Source organism: Rhinatrema bivittatum, chromosome 2 (genome assembly GCF_901001135.1).
Source record: "Rhinatrema bivittatum chromosome 2, aRhiBiv1.1, whole genome shotgun sequence".
NCBI classification, from domain to species: domain Eukaryota; kingdom Metazoa; phylum Chordata; class Amphibia; order Gymnophiona; family Rhinatrematidae; genus Rhinatrema; species Rhinatrema bivittatum.
Window position 1 is genome coordinate 624,069,327 of NC_042616.1, and position 22,100 is coordinate 624,091,426.

Genomic DNA, 22,100 nt, shown 5'->3' on the forward strand with positions numbered 1-22,100 from the left:
GTGGGGGCCCTGTAATCTCCCAGGATTGACTGGTTCTGCATATGTGATGAAGCTGGCAGAATGAGGTACACACGGGTAAATGTGCTACTTTCCTCCTGCTGGTATATGGGGGGGGGGGGGGGGGGGGGGGGGGGGGGGGAGAGAGAATTGTGTAGAATTTGGTTTGTGCACCACGAGGGTTGACAAAACTTGAAAGCGTGCCCTGAAATAAAAAAAAGATTGAGGAGCACTGCCTTAAATGACAGATCTAAGCTGCAGCAGGGTTTTGGAAAACTGTATAAGACAAAGCATCAATAATGATATATTCAAGGATGCTTGCTTATCTGGAACCAATACTGATTCCTCAACAGAGGCAGGGTCACACAAAGTGGACTGAGTGCACATGAATTAGGTATTTGCAGAATATCCCTGGAAGTCTGTGTTTAATAATCCATCTTAACCAATGTTTAAAAGCACACATTTCTAGAGATCTTCTCATTAATGCTGTCAATGCATTACTATTTGATTTTATATATTTGGAATACAGTATAAAACATCAGTGATACTGTCCCTGTTAGTAATCACCAGGCCCAATATCTCTCCCCCCCCCCATGTAAGTTTCATTGTTTTGTTACCAGTTGACGGAACATAAATAATGCAAAGTGCAGTATGCCATTTTGCCACTAGATATCACTGAAGAAATTAATTCAAGATACAATATACTATTTTCCACTAGAGGTCATTGATGCCCACTTATCAGATCTAAGCTCAGTAGAGCAAAAGAAATCCACGTCATTCTCTGCTGCTGATTCTTCAGGCCCTAATATGAAGTATAGCATACAGTATGTTGTTTCAGGGTTTAACCCCAGAAAATCTCAGTTATCCAAAAGTATGTGGTTGGAATTTAAGATCCAAATGTTTCAGTCACAGAGTGTCAATAAACTCTCCTTTAGACACAGTTCCCAGGAAGAAATGTCCTGGGAATTTGGGCACACTTCTCAGGGGAATAGGTAATTCCTTCAAGATTTGGAAACAGAGAATTAAAAATTCAAATGATCTATTAAGACCAATTTCCAAAGGATTTAGATTCCTAACTTTAGGAGTTAGGCTCTTAAATTGACCCTTTTAAAAATATACTAGGGCTCAGTGTCAAAATTTAGGGTTTTTGTAATATTTAGTAAGACAGCAAGCAGACAAATTATCCAGCTACAGTTAGTCAGATAACTTGCCCTGATTTTCAGTGGGATAAATGTCCCACTGAATATCACTGGTTAAAGTTATTCGGTTAACTGTAGCCAAATAAATTTAAACCTAACTGATCAGATTTTGAATATGTCCAGTTAAGTCAAAAGTTATCTAACGATGTGTAGCCAAATAACCTGCCACTTAACTGGATTTCTTCAAAAGATAACCATAGAAATATGACGACAGAAAAAGACCATATAATCCATCTAGTCTGCCCATCCACCCAACTAATTTAGCTTTATAATTCCCATAACTCCCTCAGAGATCCCCTATATTTATCTCATGCTTTCTTGAATTCAAATAACTATTTTATCTCCACTACCTACACTGGGAGGCTGTTCCATGCATCCACTATCCTCACTGTAATAAAAATATTTCCTAAAATTACACGAGTCTATCCCCTTTCACTTTATTTTATTTATTTATTTATTTATTTCTTTTATATACCGACATTCAATCGAGATATCACATCGGTTTCCAGATAACCAAGAGAATAGGGCGTAGTCCGCCCTATTTTACATTATAACATGGTAACCAAAAAAAAACAAAAAAACAAAAAACAATTATAACATATTATAACAGTGGTACATGGAACAAAAGGTTATAGGATATAACAAAAGGTTATAGAAAATAACATATGTACATGAATGTGTTGTTGATAAAATAAATTTAGGATTAGGGACTTGGTTAGGTAATTTAGGAATAGAGGTGGGGGGGATGAGGGAAGGGAGGGGGGAAGGTGGGGTGGGAGGAAGTAGCGGAGTGAGGGATTCAGGGGGGTGAGAAGACTTGAGTATGGGATGAGGTGTGTTGCGTTCGGGCAGGTTAAGGGTAGGGTGGGAAGGCTTTTAAAAACAGCCATGTTTTTAGGTGTTTTTTGAAGGTTTGCAGTGATGGTTCATTTCTGAGACAGGTGGGGAGGGTGTTCCATAGGGTGGGTCCCGCTATTGTTATGGCTCGTTTGCGGGTTGCGTTGAGGTGTGCAGATTTGAGATTGGGGATGGCTAGGAGGCCAGTGTTGGTGGATCTGAGGGTTCTTTGTGTGGGGTGTGGATGTATTGCGTTGTTTAGCCAGTTCATTTTGTTGTTGTGTATTTTTTTGTGCATGAGGGTGAGTGTTTTGTAATGGATTCTTTGTGTGATGGGTAGCCAGTGGAGTTCTTTGAGGGTAGGTGTGATGTGGGAGGATTTTTTGTTGTTGGTGATGATTCTGGCGGCGGCATTTTGTAGAACTTGGAGGGGTCTGATGTGGATTTCTGGTAGGCCGATGAGAAGGGAGTTGCAGTAGTCGAGTTTTGAGAGGATAATTGATTGAAGGACTGTTCGGAAGTCGTGCGCTTTCATCTCATGATCCATTGTTGTAGAGCCTCCTTTCCGCTGAAAGAGCTAGCCTCCTGAGCATGGAAACTTTTGAGATATTTAAATGTCTCTATCACATTTCATCTATCTTGCCTTTCCTCTTGGGTATATATGTTTTGATCTTTGAGTATGTCCCCATATACTGTAGCACAAAGACCAATGATCAATTTAGTACTGTAGCAACCCTCTGGACCATCTCCAACCATTTTTTTATCCTTGTGAAGGTGTGATCTCCAGAATTGTACATAGTATTCCAAATGAGATCTCACCAGGGACCTAATCAGGGGCAATATCTCTTCTCATTTTCTGCTAGCCATTCCTCTCCCTATGCAGCCAAGCATCTTTTTGGCTTTTGCCATTACTTTATCCACCTGTTTAGCCACCTTAAGATCATCAGATATGATGACTCCCAGATCCTGCTCTTCCTTCATGCTTAGATGAATTTCATCTCCAACACTGTACCTCTTCCTTGTTTTTTTTGCATCCTAAATGCATTACTCTGCATTTTTTTAGCATTAAATCTTAGCTGCCACACCCTGGGCCATTCTTTGAACTTCGCTAGGTCCCCTGCTCATGTTTTACATGTCTTCTTGGCTGTCTACCCTGCTGTAGATTTTGATATCATTGGCATAACGACAAATCTTTCCCAACAATCCTTCAGCTATATCACTCACAAAAATATTGAAAAGAACCAGTCCAAGGACCAATCTCTAAAGCACACCACTAGTAACACCCCCCCTCCTCAGAGTAAACTCCATTTACCCTTTATCACCTCCAACTCAGCCAGTTTTTAACCCAGTCAATCAGTCTAGGTCCATACCAAGGGTGCTCAGTTTATTTATATGTTGTGTATGCAGAACTGCGTCAAAAGCCTTTCAGAAATCCAAGTACACTACATCTAGCACTCTTCCTTGATCCAACTCTCTGGTCACCCAATCAAAGAAATTGATCAGATTCATCTGACAAGATATACCTCTGGTAAAACCATGCTGCTTCGGATCTTGCAATCCATTGCATTCCAGAAACTGCACTATCCTGTGTTTTAGCAGTGATTCCATTAATTTACTCACCACAGAGGTCAGACTAACTGGCCTGTAGTTCTTAGCCTCTTCCTTATTTCATCTGCAAAAAGACAAACCATTCCTCCTAACCTCTCTGCAGTAGGGATGTTCAGCCCCAAAATTTTGTTTCACCACAGAGATCAGACTAACCAGCCTGCAATTCCCAGACTCCTCCTCCACACTTCTGCTTTTATGAATAGGAACAACATCTGCTTGTCTTCAGTCCTCCAGAACTAATCCCGATGCTAAATAAGTATAGAAAAGATCAACCAGAAGAACTGCCAGGACTTATTTAAGTTACCTTATTACCCTCAGATGTATCCCATCTGGCCCCATTGCCTTATCTAATTTAAGTTTAGTTAGCTTTATATGAACACACTTTTCTGAAAATTGATTTAGGTTTACCCCACTTCCAGTCTTATTTTATTTATTTTTTGCGGTCCTGCTCTTGGCACTTCTAAAATGAACAAACAACAAACAAAATATGGGGAAAATGCAAATCCTTATGGGTAGACTTTTAATGTTCAGTATCTTTAAGAGTAACTAATATATATACAGGAACATCAGTATATAAAAATTAAAAATAAATAAATATGCCCTGCTTTGTGGGTTGGATTGCTTTACAATTTGGTCCTATCCCATGGCTTTAAGGGAATCAAAGAAAGTCTCACAAGCAGCGGAATGTGGGACAACATCTGGGTGAAGGTTAAAGTCTCTCATTATGATAGTTGGCATATCAGGGCTTAGATGGGTGGCTAGAAGCTCAACTAAAGGTGAGCAGTTAAAATCTAAGGAGCTAGGAGGGCAATAAGCAAGACCATCTTGCATGAATTTGGATTTAAAAAGACATACTTCAAAGCGAGCAGAAATGTTGAACTGCACTTGTTGTAACATTAATTCTTTTTTTGCTATTAGAATAATACCTCCGCCCTTACAGTTCTGATGAGGAAAAGAAAAAACATCAAAAGTATCGTTTCTTATTTGGTTAACTAAAAGAATATCTGATTGTTTTAACCAAATTTCATTAATTCCACAACTAGAAAGGGAGTATTCTGATAATAGGTCATTAACAATAAGTATTTTCTTGCTAATAGATTGAGCGTTAAACAGAATCAAAGTTAATGTCAGACAAGATGTTAAGGAAATAATGGCATTTAGTGGAATATTGCACATTCTAGGACGAATCTGAGATGACAAATAGTGGTAACATTTTTTTGGCTGGTATAATCTACTAAAACTACTTTACTTGCACGGTTCAATACAACAGGTATATTATTTATAACTGGCGATGACATGATTTAAAAATTTATAGAATAAGGTTCTCCGAGAAAACTTACAGGTGGACAAAGATACAGGAAAGTTCCAGAGGGTTTGGCTCTCATGGGCTACACAAAAGGGCTCACAAAGGGGCCTAACCCTTTAGCGAACTCCTTTGGCATGCGGCGTCTTCGGCGTTGCACACACGCTCTTGATCCCGCACCCCTGATGACATCACATGGGGGAGGAGTTAGTGTCGGCGGACAGGCGGCTCTCGGACTTAGGCGGAGGGACCAGCAGCAGTCGGCAGATGGAATGACAAGCTGGAGAGTAGCAAATCTAGCAGGCTCTTGATGCCTCACTTGGTAAAAGGCAAATGGTTCATTAGACAGCAGTGGGGAACTTTAAAGGCAAATGATCTGTTTCGATCTAGAGGACCGTGTTCTTTCTTTATGGCTTCTATGCAGTCCTCAAGACTGCAGGTGGAGGCATAGCCATAGACTGTCTAGCCCCTAGCCTTTGAATGAACATAAGAACATAAGAACATGCCATACTGGGTCAGACCAAGAGTCCATCAAGCCCAGCATCCTGTTTCCAACAGTGGCCAATCCAGGCCATAAGAACCTAGCAAGTACCCAAAAACTAAGTCTATTCCATGTTACCATTGCTAGTAATAGCAGTGGCTATTTTCTAAGTCAACTTAATTAATAGCAGGTAATGGACTTCTCCTCTAAGAACTTATCCAATCCTCTTTTAAACACAGCTATACTAACTGCACTAACCACATCCTCTGGCAACAAATTCCAGAGTTTAATTGTGCATTGAGTAAAAAAGAACTTTCTCCGATTAGTTTTAAATGTGCCACATGCTAACTTCATGGAGTGCCCCCTAGTCTTTCTATTATCCGAAAGAGTAAATAACCGATTCACATCTACCAGTTCTAGACCTCTCATGATTTTAAACACCTCTATCATATCCCCCCTCAGCCGTCTCTTCTCCAAGCTGAAAAGTCCTAACCTCTTTAGTCTTTCCTCATAGGGGAGCTGTTCCATTCCCCTTATCATTTTGGTAGCCTTCATATCCTGCACTCGAACACTGAACCACATCATTCAGTGATCACTGCATCCCAAATGATGGTCCACTATAACATCAGAGATACTGTCCCTGTTAGTAATCACCAGGTCCAGTATCCCCCCATACCCCCTCTATGTAAATTTCTTTGTTTTGTTACCAGTTGACAGAACAATTCTCCTTGCAGAGAATCCAGAATCTCCCTGTTCCTAGAAGACACTGCAGCTGGGATCTCCCAATCAACATCTGGCAGATGGAAATCACCTAATAATAGCATCTCGCCTTTCAAAGCAATTTTGTGAATATCCTCCATTAAATCGCTATCCATTTCTTCTGTCTGTGATAGAGGTCTGTATATTACACCAAAAGTTGGGAGTCTAAGTTCTTAGAAAATTGGCCACTAAAAGGTCCAAAAAGTGTTGCGAGCCCCATCCGCACCCGGCCCACACACGGGCCTGCTCACCTCGCTAGCTCCTCTGCAAGTCATGAGTTGGCCTCCTCGGCAGCAGCTGCGAGCTCCTCCAGGCCTCGGCGTCCCGCGGCGGCAGTCACCAGGCCTTCCACTGTGCACCAGGCCTCACGCCGGAGTTCGGCGTCCCCAGTAGCATTGGCCACGCCCCTACGCGCATGCGCGCGGACCTCCCGGCCTCTTGTAGGGCCAAAGGTGAGTCCTAGCTCCACGGCGCGCCCTGATTGAATGTATGATATAAGGAAGTCCCTGCCTACACTTCCTTGCCTTGGCAATTGGGTCAGCACTGTAAGTGTACTAGTTTGCCTCCGCATTCACAGTCTTGCTCTAGCCTTGTTCCAGCATCCTACTGTTCCAGCATCCTTCTGTTCCAGCCTTGTCCAGCGTCCTTCTGTTCCAGTGTCCTTCTATTCCAGCATCTGTCTGTCCTATCTTCCCAGTTAGTACCCTCGGACTGTCTCTCTCTGGTACTGACCTTGGCCTGCTCCTTGATCATTCTCTTCGCTTCTTGGATCCTGATCTCTGCCTGCCTTGTGACCTCTTCTGACCTCTGGAGCCTGACCCCTGCTTCGTTGACTACTCCTCGGACTGATCCTCGGATTCTGGCCCCAGCTGCAATTGACCTAGTCTCCTGATTCTGGCTCTGTCCCTTGCCTTGCCATCGCCTATGCTTTTCTGGCCTTCCTTGCTCCTCCAGACTTACAGCCAAGTGTACAATTGCACTCCCTTGCTGTTCATGGGCATGCCTCTCTGGGAGACCTTGCGAGGCCCACCTAAGTCCAAGCGGCCCGGGTCCCTACAGGCTCCACCCGGAGGGACCGCAGGCTTCCAATGGTGAAGCTCATCCTAGCCTCTGTCTCCTCATGTCTCCTCCTGCCCCCAGGGCAGGAAGCACCTGCCCTGGGGGCAGGTGCTTCCTGGTCCCTACCAGGGAGCCATTCTCCACTGCTCCAGGACAAGGGTCCACCTCCAAGCGCAACAAAAAGAGCTTACCTAGGTGGAAAGAAAGTGAATATATGGAAACACAAAGAACATCTTTGATCTACCAGGGCTTAAACTTAATTATATTCTATTCAGTTTGCTTACCTGTTTCTGAACTAAAGCATGATATTGGGTCAAATGTACAAAACAATTTTAGATAACAAGTCATAAAATCTTCGAGCCCATCTAGCTCATTATATCCTGAATTCAGTTTTTTAAAGGGGATTTTACTTCTTTTTTATAGCAGATTACAGAGGACTGCAGTTGAAATAGTGAATTTCATATGATGGCATTTCACTGCCACAAACTCTCTTTTTGACCATTTTCATACTGGTTTTCCTTTTTGTTTTCATATTCATACAACAAGTAATAATCCATATATAGGTAATGGGCAGAGCAATTATTACATAAGATTATAGACAAAAAAAGGAAAGACACACTCTGATTATTAACTATTCAATCACCAAGCATAAGTCTCCTATAAGCATTCATGATGCTTTTTTACAAATAACTGAGTGAAAAGAAAGAAAAAAAAAGAAATTGATGACACTGGTTTAACATACAACTATTTTTTCTGTAGACTCAAACTCAGCACTCTATCACACAGTTTCCAAGAATGCTCTTAGTTGGTTCTGCAGAAAATCTTTTTTTTTCCATTTTGAACTATTTTCACTCATTATCTTTCCTTTTTTTTAACTGAATAAATGTAAAACATTTTTTTCAGCCACAATGGCAAAGTGTCTGTCTGGGACCTGGATACTGGAATCATGACCCCATTACCCAGTTTTCTGCATTGCTGTCAGCGTGGTACCTTTAGTGAGGGATGAGTTCAGTAGCCCTTGTAAATAAGAGATGATCATGAGCAGGAAATCAATCATTCCCTCCTTCCCCCTACCTCACAAACAAAAACATTAATTTGAATTGGTGAATCCTATTGAAAGATTTGGGGTTCCCTACACAACTCAAGGTTAGCTTCTGGCTGAACCACACCCCTAAGAATGTATAAATATCCCTCAGGTAACTTTTTCATTTGTTACAGTATTTGACAGAGCACAAAGATAGAACAACTTTTTATCACTGAACAGACTATTAACTTAATTGTATTTATGAAATTGACAGAATGGTAACTTTCTCATGACATGGATTTGTGCACTTGGGACTGGACTGGCCATGGTTGCAATATCTTCAGGACTAGTAGTGGTAAGTAAGCCTTATAATTAGCCATGTATAAGACACCAAGATTCTAATGAAACCTTGCAAAAGCACCTACGCCGAAATTGTGGTTTGCACTGTTAGAAATCTGTCAACGACTACAGAGTACCAAAAAACACATAGGATTGCTTACTGGAAATAACATAGTCTTACATTCTTTATTCTTCCCAAATTATTTTTATATACTCAAATCTTCTGAAGGTTTCTTAACTCTTCAGATCACTGCCATACTCTTCATTTTCCCTCTCCCGTTCTTGCGTTTTTGGGAATATAAGCATCTTACAATTTATGGCTGAATCAATAATTATCCATATGGGAGGGAAATCTAGCAATAAACACAATACAGTCATTAGACTCAGAATGATGCAGGTAAGTTTCTGAAGTTCACAATTAATAAATGTTGCTGATTGTATAGCTGGGCATATTTAAGAACCAGATCAAGATTTTGGCATATGCCATGTAGGCAACTGCCTCTGGCCTCAAATTTTGATAGACCCTATCAAGCTGCCATTCGGGGCTGCCATCACTGTCCCTTCAAGCTGGTGGTAGCAGCAGCAGCAGCAGCAGCAAATTGAAGAAAAGTCAGCAAGGGGATTGTGAGTCAGCCCGCTCTCACAGGCCCTGCGGTTCCTTCCACCTGTCACATGGATTTCCATGGTAACAGGAAGCCTGTGCTGGAGGAGGGGGGAGAGGCTGATTCAAGGTCTATGAGCTGGCTCACAGGCATCATGCTGATTCTGAGGGTGACAGCTAAAGCTCTCCCCAGGTAAGAGGCCAAGGGAAGAGGTGAGGATCCTGGATAGTGGCAATCTGGAGGGAGCTTCCTCCCATCCACACACTCCCTCTTGCACTTTCCAGTGATTTCTGGGGGGAAGAATCAGTGGGCACCTGAATTTTATATCTGGCCCTGTAGAGGACCTGTCCAAACTCTCCAACCTATTAAGAGGAAGTAAGCATTGATGGTGGTATTAACCCATGGACGGTAGAAAAATGTCCCAGTGATGTTGCTGTCATGAATTGAATACTATCGGGTGCTGGAAGTACAGTCTGTATCATGAAGCCTCAATACTCAGACCTTGTTCTTCTAAGGTTTCCCCATGGATGCTACATCTTCACTCTAAAAATCAGCCCAGTTCATAGAATTTAACCAAGTTTCCAGGTGAGATTGTGACATGACAAAAATGTACTAACAAGCTGGTAATGAACCTAATCTGGATCGGAAGCAGTGAAAGGCTGACAACAAAAATGATGGTTTACCTGAAGCAGTAAGTACTGGTGCTTCCTCTACACTGCTTTCAGAGGTTCCTTCATACAAATGATCTGATTTAAATGTGGTAGGTAAATAGAATGGCCTCCTGAAGTAGGTAGTTGAGAATGGATATACAGGCATGGGATAAAAACACAGGATTCTTGGTTGCCTAAAAAAAAAATTAAAAATAATGAAGAGATAGCAGAAGCATGACCTAGTGGCACCAGTTTAAAGTGCCCTACTTGAATGATTCAGCAAAGAGCATTGGGGCTACCACGATGATTGGCAGAGTGGGTACTATGAAATGCTAGAAGTCCTAGCAGAAACTGGAAATAGAGGTAACCACATAGCAAGGTCTGAGTGGCAGACTGCAATGAAAGAACTATCAGGCAGATGGGTCTCTCTGGCAGACTGCAGTGCAGTAAAATCTTGAAGTTCTAATGGAAACAAAGGTATTCATAAGCCGAGACTATCTGACAGGCTATGCAGGGGAAGATTGGATGTTTGGCCAGCATCCATGATAGTACTGATAGCTATTTAGATTATTACAAAGCTTTGAGGTTAGGGAAGGGAGTGCTGCTGGGTGTTAACTAAATAGGGGATCTTGCATGTGCATCTACCCAAGACAGTAGAGTTCAAAGAAGGAAAATGACAAAGCCTGTCCAGGATAAAAAATATCTTACAAGTGGTCACGCTTTATGGATGGCTTCTGGGATATATCTTTAGCAAGATGAATAGAAATAACTAGGCAGAATGAATATAGTAACCCAATAGCATATTAATGTTGGCAGAAAAAGATCCAGGTGGTCCATCAAGTCTGCCCAGCAAGTTTTTATTTATTTATCTATTTTTTTATGGTAGTAATTGCCACTCTTTGCAGGTTACCCCAGTTAACATAAATTACCCATTTTCTTCATTTCCATTCTTTAGCCATAAGGGATTTTCTGTGTTCATCCCATGCCCTTTTGAATTCCATTACTGTTCTTGTCTTCACTACCTCTTCTGAGAGGGCATTCCACGTATCCACCACTCTTTCCATGAAGAAACATTTCCTGATGTTCCTGAGTCTACCCCTTTGACATTTCATATCATGATCCCTAGTTCTACAGCTTTTTTTCCATTAGAAAAGGTTTGATTCCTGTGCATCATTAATACCTTTAAGAGTCTGTATTTAAAAGTCTGTATCATATCTCCCCTGTCTCGCCTTTCCTCCAGGATATACATATTCAAGTCCTTCAGTTTCATCTCAAATGGCTTTTGATGTAGACCTCACACCATTTTGGTTAACTTTCTCTATCCCTCTTTAGATACGGTCTCCAGAACTAAACACAGTACTCTAGATGAGGCCTCACGAAAAAACCTATACAAGGGCATTATCACCTCCTTTTTCCTACTGGTGAGGCCACTCTCTATGCAGCTGCGTATCCCTATGGCCATAGCCACTTCCTTGTCAAATTGCTTTGCTGCCTCAGATCGTCAGACACTATGACCTCGAGGACTCGTTACCTGTCTGTACACATCGTCTCTCGCCCCCCATCACATACAGCTCCTTTGGATTTCTGCACCTCAAAGCATGACTCTACATTTTTTGGCATTGAATCCCAAATGCCAAACCTTTGACCACTCCTCAAGTTTTAATAGATCGTTTCTCATTCTCTCTACTCCTCTAGGCATATCTACTCTGTTGCACATCTAAGTGTCATAGCAAAAAGGCAAACTTTTCATTATAATCCTTCTGCAATATTGCTAATAAAGCATTTGAACAGATCCATCCTGATGTATCGCAAGGTGAAAAATGCATCCCACTTTGTGGAAATTACGCATGCGATGCGGGAGAGGGGAAATTAGCTTAACCATGCCCATTTTTTTTTTTTTTATCAAGGGTACTATTTCTACTATATTTATAGCATTTTGAAAAATGTCTCAGTAAGTTTGTACCTGAGGCAATGGTGTGCAAAACAACTTGCCCATGGTCATAAGGACCAGCAGTGGGATATGATCCCTGGCTTCCAGCCTGCTGCTCTAACCATTAGGCTACTTTTCCACTCCAAGTGCAAAGCATCCGGTTTTAACCCTTGGCTAATATTGCGAATAGAACTCTTATTACAGCTCAAATAATAAAACAGAGAAAAGAAAGCTATACATATCTAGAATACTAATTACATTAACATAATGACATAAAATATTAACATTTATTTTCTTTGGGTACAAGAGAGTTGGACCAAGGGAGATCACTAGGTGTAGTGTACTTGGATTTCACCAAGGCCTTTGACATGATTCTGCTTAGGAGACTTGTAAACAAATTGTGTGCCATTGGTATGGAACCTAGAGTGACTGACTGGTTTAGAAACCGTCTGAGTGGAAGGAGACGAAGGGTAGTGGTAAATGGAATTTACTCTGAGGAAGGGGGCAGTATTAGTGGTGTGTCTCGCGGATCAGTCCTCAAACTGACTCTTTTCAACATTTTTGTGAGCAACATAGTGGAAGGATTGTCAGGAAAGGTTTGGCCTTTTGCAGATGATACCAACATTTGTAACAGGGTAGTGAGCTAGGAAGGTGTAGAAAACATGAGAAGGGATCTAGCAAAGCTCGAGGAAAGGACTAGGGTCTGACAGTTAAGATTTAATGCTGGAAAATGCAGAGTAATGCATTTAGGCTACAAAAAAAACCAGGGGGAGTGGTAAAGTATTGGAGGTGAAATGCTTCTAAGCCTGAAACATTGGGGCATCATCGTACCTGATGATTTTAAGGTGGCCAAACAGATGAATAAAGCCATGGCAAAAGCCAGAAAGCTGCTGGTTGCATAGGGAGAGGAATGGTTAGCAGAAAAAGGGAGGTGTCAATGCCTCTCTATAGGTCTCTGGGGAGACCTCACTTGGAATACTGTGCATAATTCTGGAGACCTCACCTTCTAAAGGATATAAATAGGATGGAATTGGTCCAGAAGGTGGCTACAAAAATGGTCCATGGTCTTTGTTCTGAAGCATATGGGGTTAGACTTTAAGGTCTAAACATGTATACTGTAGAGGAAAAGTGAGGTAGGGGAGATAGAGACATTCAGGTATCTCAAAGGTTTCTATGCACAGGAAGTGAGCCTCTTTCAATGAAAAGGACCTCTAGAATTGAGGGGGTCATGGGATGAGAGTGAAGGGGGATAGACTCAGGAGTAATCTCAGTAAATATTTCTTTACAGAGAGGGTGGTGGATGCATGGAACAGCCTCCCACTGGAAATGGTGGAGACAAAAACAGAATCTGAATTCAAAAAAGCATGGGATAAATATAGGGGAGCTTTGAGGGAGTGATGGGAATTGTAAACCTAAAGTAGTGGGCAGATGGATAAACTAGACAGGCCATATAGTCTTTTTCTGCGGTCATGTTTTTATGTTTCTAAAAAAAAGTATAAATATAATTCTGGTGCAGCAAAGTCCACTTTGATAAGCATGGTAATTTTAAGGTTTGGTAGATTACTAGTAACATTTTCCATTGTAAGAGCTGAATTCACACCTTTCTGAAAATTTTCCAAACAAGGAGGCACATACACTAAGCTGCATAGTTATTTTTTGCTAAAGGAGCCAATGTGTGAAAAAACATGCAAACTTGTCTAAAATATGCCATAATGCTGAAATTTTGTGTTTTTCTTTCGAATATTGGTCCCTATAGCAAAACCAGTCACAAAATCACCCCCTTGCAAATAGTAAACTTTCATTCACAGTCACTAAATGTGAAAGTTTACTAAAATTCTGAGTTAACGAACAGCTGTGATGTCATATCATGCAAAGCTAATTCAGAATCAAGTGGAAACTGGCAGGCAAAATCATCTTGCAATCTGGTTTTCGCAAAGATGATAACTATATCTTAATGAGCACTTTAGCTAAATTTCTTGCAAAAGTTTGCTGTGGAGCTCATTAGCATCTATTGCAAACTTCCACTGAAAGAGACCACCAGCCCCATCGGCTCTAAAGTTGTATAAAAAGGACATTTTGATATAATTGTAGTTTATTGTGCTAATGCATTTATTTATTTATTACAAGATTTATAGTCCGCCATCTTACCAGAACCTGCTCATGGGGATATGTGCAATGGGATCTGTGCAAACTTATTACTTTTTTATTGACCTGAGACTTTTTTCTATAGTTTTTATGTCCTTCAGGTTCGCCAAGTGGTCTGCCAGAAGTCATTGGGTTTCTCAACGGTGCTTCAATGCAACACATTTTTAATATAAAGACCTTTTTTGGAACATTCTTTTCTTGTGTGCTGGCTATTGCATCTGGACTCTTTTGTGGACCAGAAGGTCCTATGATTCACTTGGGGTAAGAATCAATTGTAATATTTTTTTTCCTTTCTAATATACTGACCCCATCATTTCTCTAATTTGGTAGCAGTACAACTAATGTTGTTCATTATGCCCATTCATCAGACATATTCTACTCTGACATTAAAGTGATTAGAAAATTTTTTGTTGTGCCTATATGTCTCAACTAGTTGCAAGCTCCATGGAACAGGACTGTCTCTTTTTTCTATAAATTGTACAAAGCTGCATATGTCTAGTAGAGCTATAGAAATGATTAGTAGTGGTAGCAGAAGTAGTAATATTTATGTCCTACTAATCTTTATTTCATTTCTGAGCAGCAACATGTATTCAAAGCTTTTGTAAACTTAGCTACACCAGCCTCTACATTACTTAATAAATCAGGGTGCTGCTGTACTGATTATCATCAGACCTCTGTGCATACATCATAGAGATACAGAAAGGGTATGAACAGCAAAAGAGTGACCTTGCTGAAAGAAGACCATGGTTGTGAAATACCCACAGCTTTTATTCCTTTAACGTGTACAATTATATAACAAATGCATTTGTCAGGGTTATTAAACAAAAAGTAAATCAAGGGAGAAAACAAACATAAGGCTGAAGAGAGTCAGGAAGAGGAAATTGTGAGAAACTCAGAGCCAGATTTAAGGATCAGGCAAGAAAATCTTAATGTCAGTTTGCCTGCACAAGTTTCAAATAGTAGGCTTTTTTTTTGCCCAAGACTTTCATTTCCTGCAACTTTTGGAAAGGAAAAAAATAGATTCCACAGAAAAAAATAAGTACAAGCAAGAACCTGTGCCACAAGCACTGTGTGGGTCTTTTGTCCATGAGGATACATTTAAGGCTTGAACAAAAGTGCTTCTGGCACAAGTTTTTGCTTGCACAATTTTTTCTGTGGAAGCTTGGGTTTTTTTTGTTTTTTTTTTAATTTTCAACTTCCAGTAGCTGCAGGTACATAATAATTCTCCAGCAAATGATACTGTGAGTACAATGAAATAGTATAATCTGCATCTCTCATCAGTGAATTCCTGTCATAGCTGGCAAATTGCCTTCATTATTAGGAGCAAACCTTTTTTTTTCCACAAAAGCAAAAATCTGTTTCCACGTGGCTGTGTCTAGGCTGGTGAGACTCCCTGTTACAATTAAAGCTGGACGTAGAGTAGAGGGTGCCAGTATTTTGTTCCAGTTTTTGGCTGTTGTTGCTGCATCCCTTCAGCTCTTATGCTGCTTCATATCAGTCAGAAGGAGAGGGTCGACCTTAAAAGAACGGACTCTTCTCTGCTGTATAACTCACTTGAGTTCAGCCTCATGGGAGCACTAACACCTGTGCTAGTCTTGTGATCTCCTAACACCACAGGAACAGTGCAAGGTCTACCAGTGCCAGTTGAGTGGTGCGAGAGGAAGGTTGGGGTGGGGGTAGTGACAAAGAAACAGAAGGAGGTAGTAAGAGAGAGTGGGAAAGAAGGCTAGAGGGAGGAGGGAGGAGGGGGGAAGGGAACAGGATTGCTAGAGAGGGTGTGCATGACAGAGAAGAGGATAAAGAGAGAGGGAGGACAGGGTTACACAGATGGGGTTATGGAGGTGGAATAAAAGATGAAAAGGAAGGGAGAGGAAAGGTGAAGAGGGAAGAGAGCTTCCAGGGCCCTAGGGAACATGCTTCCATTCTTTTGCACTTCAATCCCTCGTTACAGTACTATTTCCTCAAAAGTTACAAATTCCATAGTGTCTATTCTAGTTATACTATATATAAGATCCACTTTCTTATTCATCTTCACTATATCCACCAGAAAACAAATTAATGAATTTTCTTTCAGTCCTGACTACAGGAGCTAGCAACTAATGTAAATGGCACCCATTCATATAAATACAGGCTGACACAAACGACTGAGGTACTGACAGGATCTCTCTGAGGCTTAGTTTTATTACCTGGTCTGCTTTCATTCTTTTGTCTCAAGAAGCCAAAAGCAGAATACCTTGTGATACATACATAATTTACAGTGGTGTCCAAGAGGGTATAGAATGGCGAAATAATTTTTTATGTATGGTGGACACTAGGGTTGCCAACTGGCTCCAGATTTTCAGAACCGGTTGATCCAGTCCTGGTTTTACCCCATTGCCAACTGGCTCCAGATATTCAGAACTGGTTGATCCAGTCCTGGTTTTACCCAATTGCATGCATTCCCAGAAAATCAAGACTATAAGTACCTGCATGCAGAGTTGTAAAACCAGGACTGGATCAACCTGTCCTGACAAACTGGAGCCAGTTGGCAATGCTTGTGGAAACACAATTATATTGATGTGTATTTGCTTGTGCATTCTGTGAATGTGTGAGCCCTTTTTAACACTAATGAAGATAGTCTCATCCTCATAAGATGTTCCACCACATCTTTATACAGTGTATGTATGAACACATAAATCTGTTGTTATAGATACATACAAATAGGATGGAAACACTTTGTGATTAATTGCTCTTGAAAGATCAAGACTAGACAAGAATGTTCACATAAGCAGAAAGCTTTTTTGACAGGAATTAGTTCCATAGAAAGCTATGTTTTGAGACTATGAAAAGAAGTGTTTGTCTTCAGAATGTTTTTACAGTAAGTAGTTTTGTAAGCAACATCTACTGTAATTTTGTGTTTTTTCTTAACTCCAATTTCCCTTTCCAGTGCCATTTACAGTATTTGCACTTGAGAAATGAATTAATTCCATTATTAAAGTAACAGAGGCAGTTGATCAGATCTATTCCTTGATACCCTTGTCCTGATTTGTACTTCTCTGCATGTATGTGCGCCATCGTTAAAGGAATCTTTGGTCTCAAGATACTGGCCCTCTTATTTTACTATTACTTACCAGATCTATACTGTTATTAGACATATACAGCAGTGTATGAATGATGTAAGTGTAACCCCCTTTTCTGGGACCTTCTGGAATGCAGGAGCACAGTAGTTGTCCCTGGGGCCAATCTTATTCCCTGTTCTCCTTTCCTTTCCGATTCACAACATAAGAACATAAGAACATGCCATACTGGGTCAGACCAAGGGTCCATCAAGCCCAGCATCCTATTTCCAACAGTGGCCAATCCATGCCATAAGAACCTGGCAAGTACACAAAAACTAAATCTATTCCATGTTACCGTTGCTAGTAATAGCAGTGGCTATTTTCTAAGTCAACTTAATTAATAGCAGGTAATGGACTTCTCCTCCAAGAACTTATCCAAACCTTTTTTAAACACAGGTATACTAACTGCGCTAACCATGTCCTCTGGCAACAAATTCCAGAGTTTAATTGTGCGTTGAGTGAAAAAGAACTTTCTCCAATTAGTTTTAAATGTGCCCCATGCTAACTTCATGGAGTGCCCCCTAGTCTTTCTATTATCCAAAAGAGTAAATAACCGATTCCCATCTACCCATTCTAGACCTCTCAGTCATCTGTAGTCGAGCTTTTCATAGAGTAGCTCCAGTACTGTGGCATACTCTTCCACCATCACTGCGCCAAACTAAAGACCCAAAACAATTTAGGAAAATATGAAGACTCATCTTTTTTAGTAAACTTGAACAGATATTTTAAATTCAGTTCCCGAGTGTGTTTTTGGTATTTCTTGGAGAGTTATTTTTAAAGATTGTTATGCTGAATTAATGTTACTGTATTTTATTGAAAGTAATTTTGTTATAAATGTCATGTTTTATAATCAATTATGTTACATATGATGATGCTATTTTTGTATATATCTTATGTTTTATTCTGTAATCCACCCAGAACAGGTATTCTGGAAAATGAGCGGAATATAAATGGATGTAATAAATAAATAAATAAATACAATGGGCCACCAGAGCGCTGGGGTTCTTTGGGGGGGGGGGGGGGGGGGGGAGGAGGATGCACCTCTGGTTCACAGGGTTGGGAACAGCCTCTCATTCTTCATGCTTGAGGGATTCTTTAACTCAGAAGAAACAGGGTGTACACTTGAATTGGATGTTCAAACAAAATGTTTACTGTAACCACAAATACTTTAAAGTCCAATTTGAAGAAATAAATCCTCATTAAATGCTCATATGGAGCAAAAAAAGTCCATAGTGCCGTTTCTCAGTGCTGTCCCATTGAGCCAGTGTTCTTTTTTGTTGGAAACCCTAAGAGTCCCATGCTGGAGGTTTAGGGAACAGGCTGTTAGGAGGACAAGGATCCCCTATTTATTCTCTGATGTTGAACTCCACACGCTGAGCTTCTGGTGACAGAAAGCCGCAATACAAAATAAAATAAATTAAAACTCTCCTTCCTTTGGAGGGCAGGAATGGAGGTTAAAAGATTCCTCCCAAAAACTTAACAAACTCTCACAAAATTCTTCTTCCTTTTCAAGCCACTTCAAGCCAAAGGGACAAGCAGCACATTCTCCTACCCTCCCATAGACAGGGGAACTTCCCTGCTCGGCAAGTGCAGATCTCAAAAATAAATTTTTGCAAAAGATAAAATGCTCCCAAAAACTCCTTTTCTCTTCCCAGAACCATTCTTCCCAGCTCCGTGAGGAGGCTGACAAGGACAGAGTTCTTTCCCCTTGGTTGAACAGGCTGCGGAACCTGAATTTGGGGACCACTGATATTCTCTTTTGTCTTACTCCAAAATAAAGCAACAACCACACCTCTGCATGTGCACAGCCTGGTTTTATTGGCAATACTGCCCAATCCAGATTGACCTTAAAGATGAATCAGAAAGGGATGGTCAGCAAAGTGCTAAACTGAACTAAAGGCAATTTAAATAATGAGGGATCCAAAGGTACCCTACATAAGCAAAAACATTTCAGCTATACCAACACCTAACATATAGTAAATATAGTAAATGATAGCAGATAAAGACCCAAGGTCCATCCAGTCTGCCACTACATGCAGGTTACCCTCACATGCCTTCTGTTAAGGGTAGTAACTGCAGGTTATCCCCTTTCTACAAGGACAAGCAGGATGGTAGTCCTCACACATGGGTGACATCATCAGATGGAGCCCTGATGCGGAAAACTATGTCAAAGTTTCTAGAACTTTGACTAGGCACACTGAGCATGCTCAGCATGCCTTATATCACGCGTCTCCGTGGGGTCAGTCTCCAGTCTCTCTTTTTCTGTGGAGCTTTAAGCCTTGTGGTGTGAGTGAGCTCACTTTTAGCTGTTTTTTGGCCTTGTGGAAAACTTTCCTCTTTTTCTCGCATTTTTTTGTGGGATTTCTCACTTTTCTGTCACCAGGTCCCTCTCGGTGCCTCCCTGTAGTGTTCTTAGTTAGGGTTTTTGGTGATTCTGGTAACTTTCCATTCGTCATCTATTCCCCTGTGGTGGCAATGCCTCGGGGCCCACTTGCCATCGCTGCCTGCCACCATCGATTTCGTTTTTGCGGCCCTTTTGTTTTGTCCCGACATGGCCACATCCAGTTTTCGGTGATGTCCCCATTGCCTGAGGACCATGTCCATCACTGATACTCATGAGATGTATGCCCTCTGCCTGGAGGCATTACATGACATCCGGGGTTGCCACTTAATGTACCCAAATGGTCCCAAAGGGATGCTGGCTTCAACTCGACAAGATGGAACAGCTTTTTGGGTCGAAAAAGTCTGAGCCATCGGCATCGATGGACCTGGGAGTCACACTGATGGACACCGCACCATCGACATCGGCGGGACCGTCAGTTCTGTCGATGCTGTCAGTGGATGGGGTGCCAGAGGCAGACCACTGTCAGTCTCCTCCAGGCCGAGGATATTGGGTTCCTCGTCAGCCTTGACACCGGGGAAGGACAGGGCTGAGCATTGAGAGAAGCTGGAGAAGCATCAGCACCAGTCCCCGTTGATGCCCGGTGCCAGGCATAGGGATGTACCAGCTCATGCCACGATGACCCTGAAGCAACCCCATGGCGAGGAGTGCCAGTCCTCCATAGGTGCCAGGGGTCCTCATTGGTCTTCCCTGGTCACAATTCCAGTCACCGATCCACCTTGCGAGTTCGAAGATCTGGCCACCCATCCTTCCTCTCAGTCGGTGTTGGCATTGGCAATTTGAGGAGGAGCTGGAGCGCCAAGTCCAGCTGGTTCTGTAGGACTTTAGTTCTATACAAGGCATTGGACTTGGTGCCACCTGTCCTCACACTGCTGTGAGAGAAGCTCAATATGCTTATTGGTGTGTTACCAATCCAGCTGGCATCGGTGCCCAGCAGGGCACTGAGGCCTCCCCCTACCAATAAAGTGATTATTGCTGGTTCCTCTGAGGAGGAAGCTTCACTTGGGCTGGCAAAGATGCTGAGGCCTGCAGTCCCCTGTTCAATTTTACTGGCGCATGCATCTCTGGACGAAGGCCAAGCACCTAGGGTCTCATCCCTTGTAGCTTACAGTGAGGATGAGGACCCCATGAGCTCTGAGGGCATGATGCTTCAGAGTCCACCTCCAAGGGCTCTGAGTGTCCATCGGACCCTTCTCCAGAAGAATGAAGGAGGTCTCCACCTGAGGACTTGAACTTCACAGGATTTGTGAGGGAGATGGCAGAAGCCATCCCGTTTCCGTTGTTAATGGAGGACGATATGAGGCATAAAATGATTGAGATTCTCTAGTTCGTGGCGCCTCCTAAGGAGATCATGGCAGTCCAGGTGCACGAAATCCTTAAGGAGCTGCTGCTGAGGATATGGGAATAACTCCTCATAGTGCCTCTTGTTAATAAGAAGGTGGATGGGGTTTACCTCGTCCAGAAATCTGCCAAGTGTCAGCTGCCCCACCAGTTGGTGGTGGATGAATCTGCTGTCAAGAGGGCCAAGCATTTTTGGACTCATTCCTCGGTGCCCCTGGGGAAGGACCACAGAGCGATGGACACTCTTGGGAGTAAGGTGTTTCAAAGCGCCATGCTTATTGCCCGCATTGCTTCCTACCAGCTGTTTATGAGCCAGTACTCGTGGGACGTCTGGAAGCTAATGAGGGAGGTGGACGAGCAGCTGCCTCAACAGCAGTAGGACACCCTCATGTCACTGGTGTATAAGGGCCTGGAGTACAGAATACAGAAGGTCCAAGTGACCTACAATGTTTTTGAGATGGCATTGAGAGTCTATGCAGCCGTAATCGGTGCCTGCAGAAAGGCATGGCTTGTGGGCCTCTGATCTCCAACCAGAGGTACAGGAATGACTTGCCGACATGCCATGTACTGGGAAGAATCTCTTCGAAGATAGGGTGAGGGATGCCATGGCCCAATTTTGGGACCACCATAAAACACTCCAACAGCTCTCCACCAACACTCTGGACCCATTCTCCTCATCTAGGAGGCCAGTGAGACAGGGACAAAGGAAGTCTTTCTTTCACCAAAGGAAGTACTATCCTCTGTCCCCTCACTCCCATCAACACTGTCAGGGCTCCCGTAGCCATTCCAGGCAGCAGAGAGCCCCCAAGCCCCAGCCAGCACCTCAGTCAGCAATAGGGACAAGGTTTTGACTGGGTTGTAAAGAGCATAGGCTAGTTGGCCATACCTGGGACATTGGACCCTTGGTCGGGGACAGATTGCGGTTCTTCATGAATTAGTGGCCCAGTATAACTTTGGATCAGTAGGTTCTTTCCATTATCCAGCAAGGGTACCAACTGATCCTAGTGGGTCTCCCACCAAATTGCCCTCCGTGCTCATTTTGGGGGCCAGTAGCTCCTCAGAAGATACTGCTAGTGGAACTCTCCACCCTCTAAATGGCTAGGGCGGTTGAGCTCATACCACCAGGGCAAAGAGGGTGGGGTTTGGTCTCCGGAGACCAATCAGTCTGGCGACTTCCCCAGATCGTATTATGCAAGATCGAGGCAGGCTGCAGCATCCCAACCTCCAGCCTTGATGCTCACAACCTGGATGTTGAGAGGCTAATTCTGCAACACTTGATCTCTTGGAGGATGCGTCTCAGGTCCTGATGGCTTCTAGAAAACCTTCC

The 22,100-nt window shown here is 42.3% G+C and overlaps 1 protein-coding gene across 1 annotated transcript in view; it reads left to right on the forward strand.

Annotated features, from left to right (window-relative positions):
- LOC115083383 (chloride channel protein D-like) overlaps window positions 1-22,100 on the forward strand; it is a 472,614-nt gene that overhangs the window by 21,731 nt on the left and 428,783 nt on the right. Inside the window, exons 3-4 of the mRNA XM_029587184.1 lie at window positions 8,542-8,622; window positions 14,019-14,194. Of these exons, the coding sequence (XP_029443044.1) occupies window positions 8,542-8,622; window positions 14,019-14,194 (257 nt within the window). The remainder of the gene's footprint in view (window positions 1-8,541; window positions 8,623-14,018; window positions 14,195-22,100) is intronic.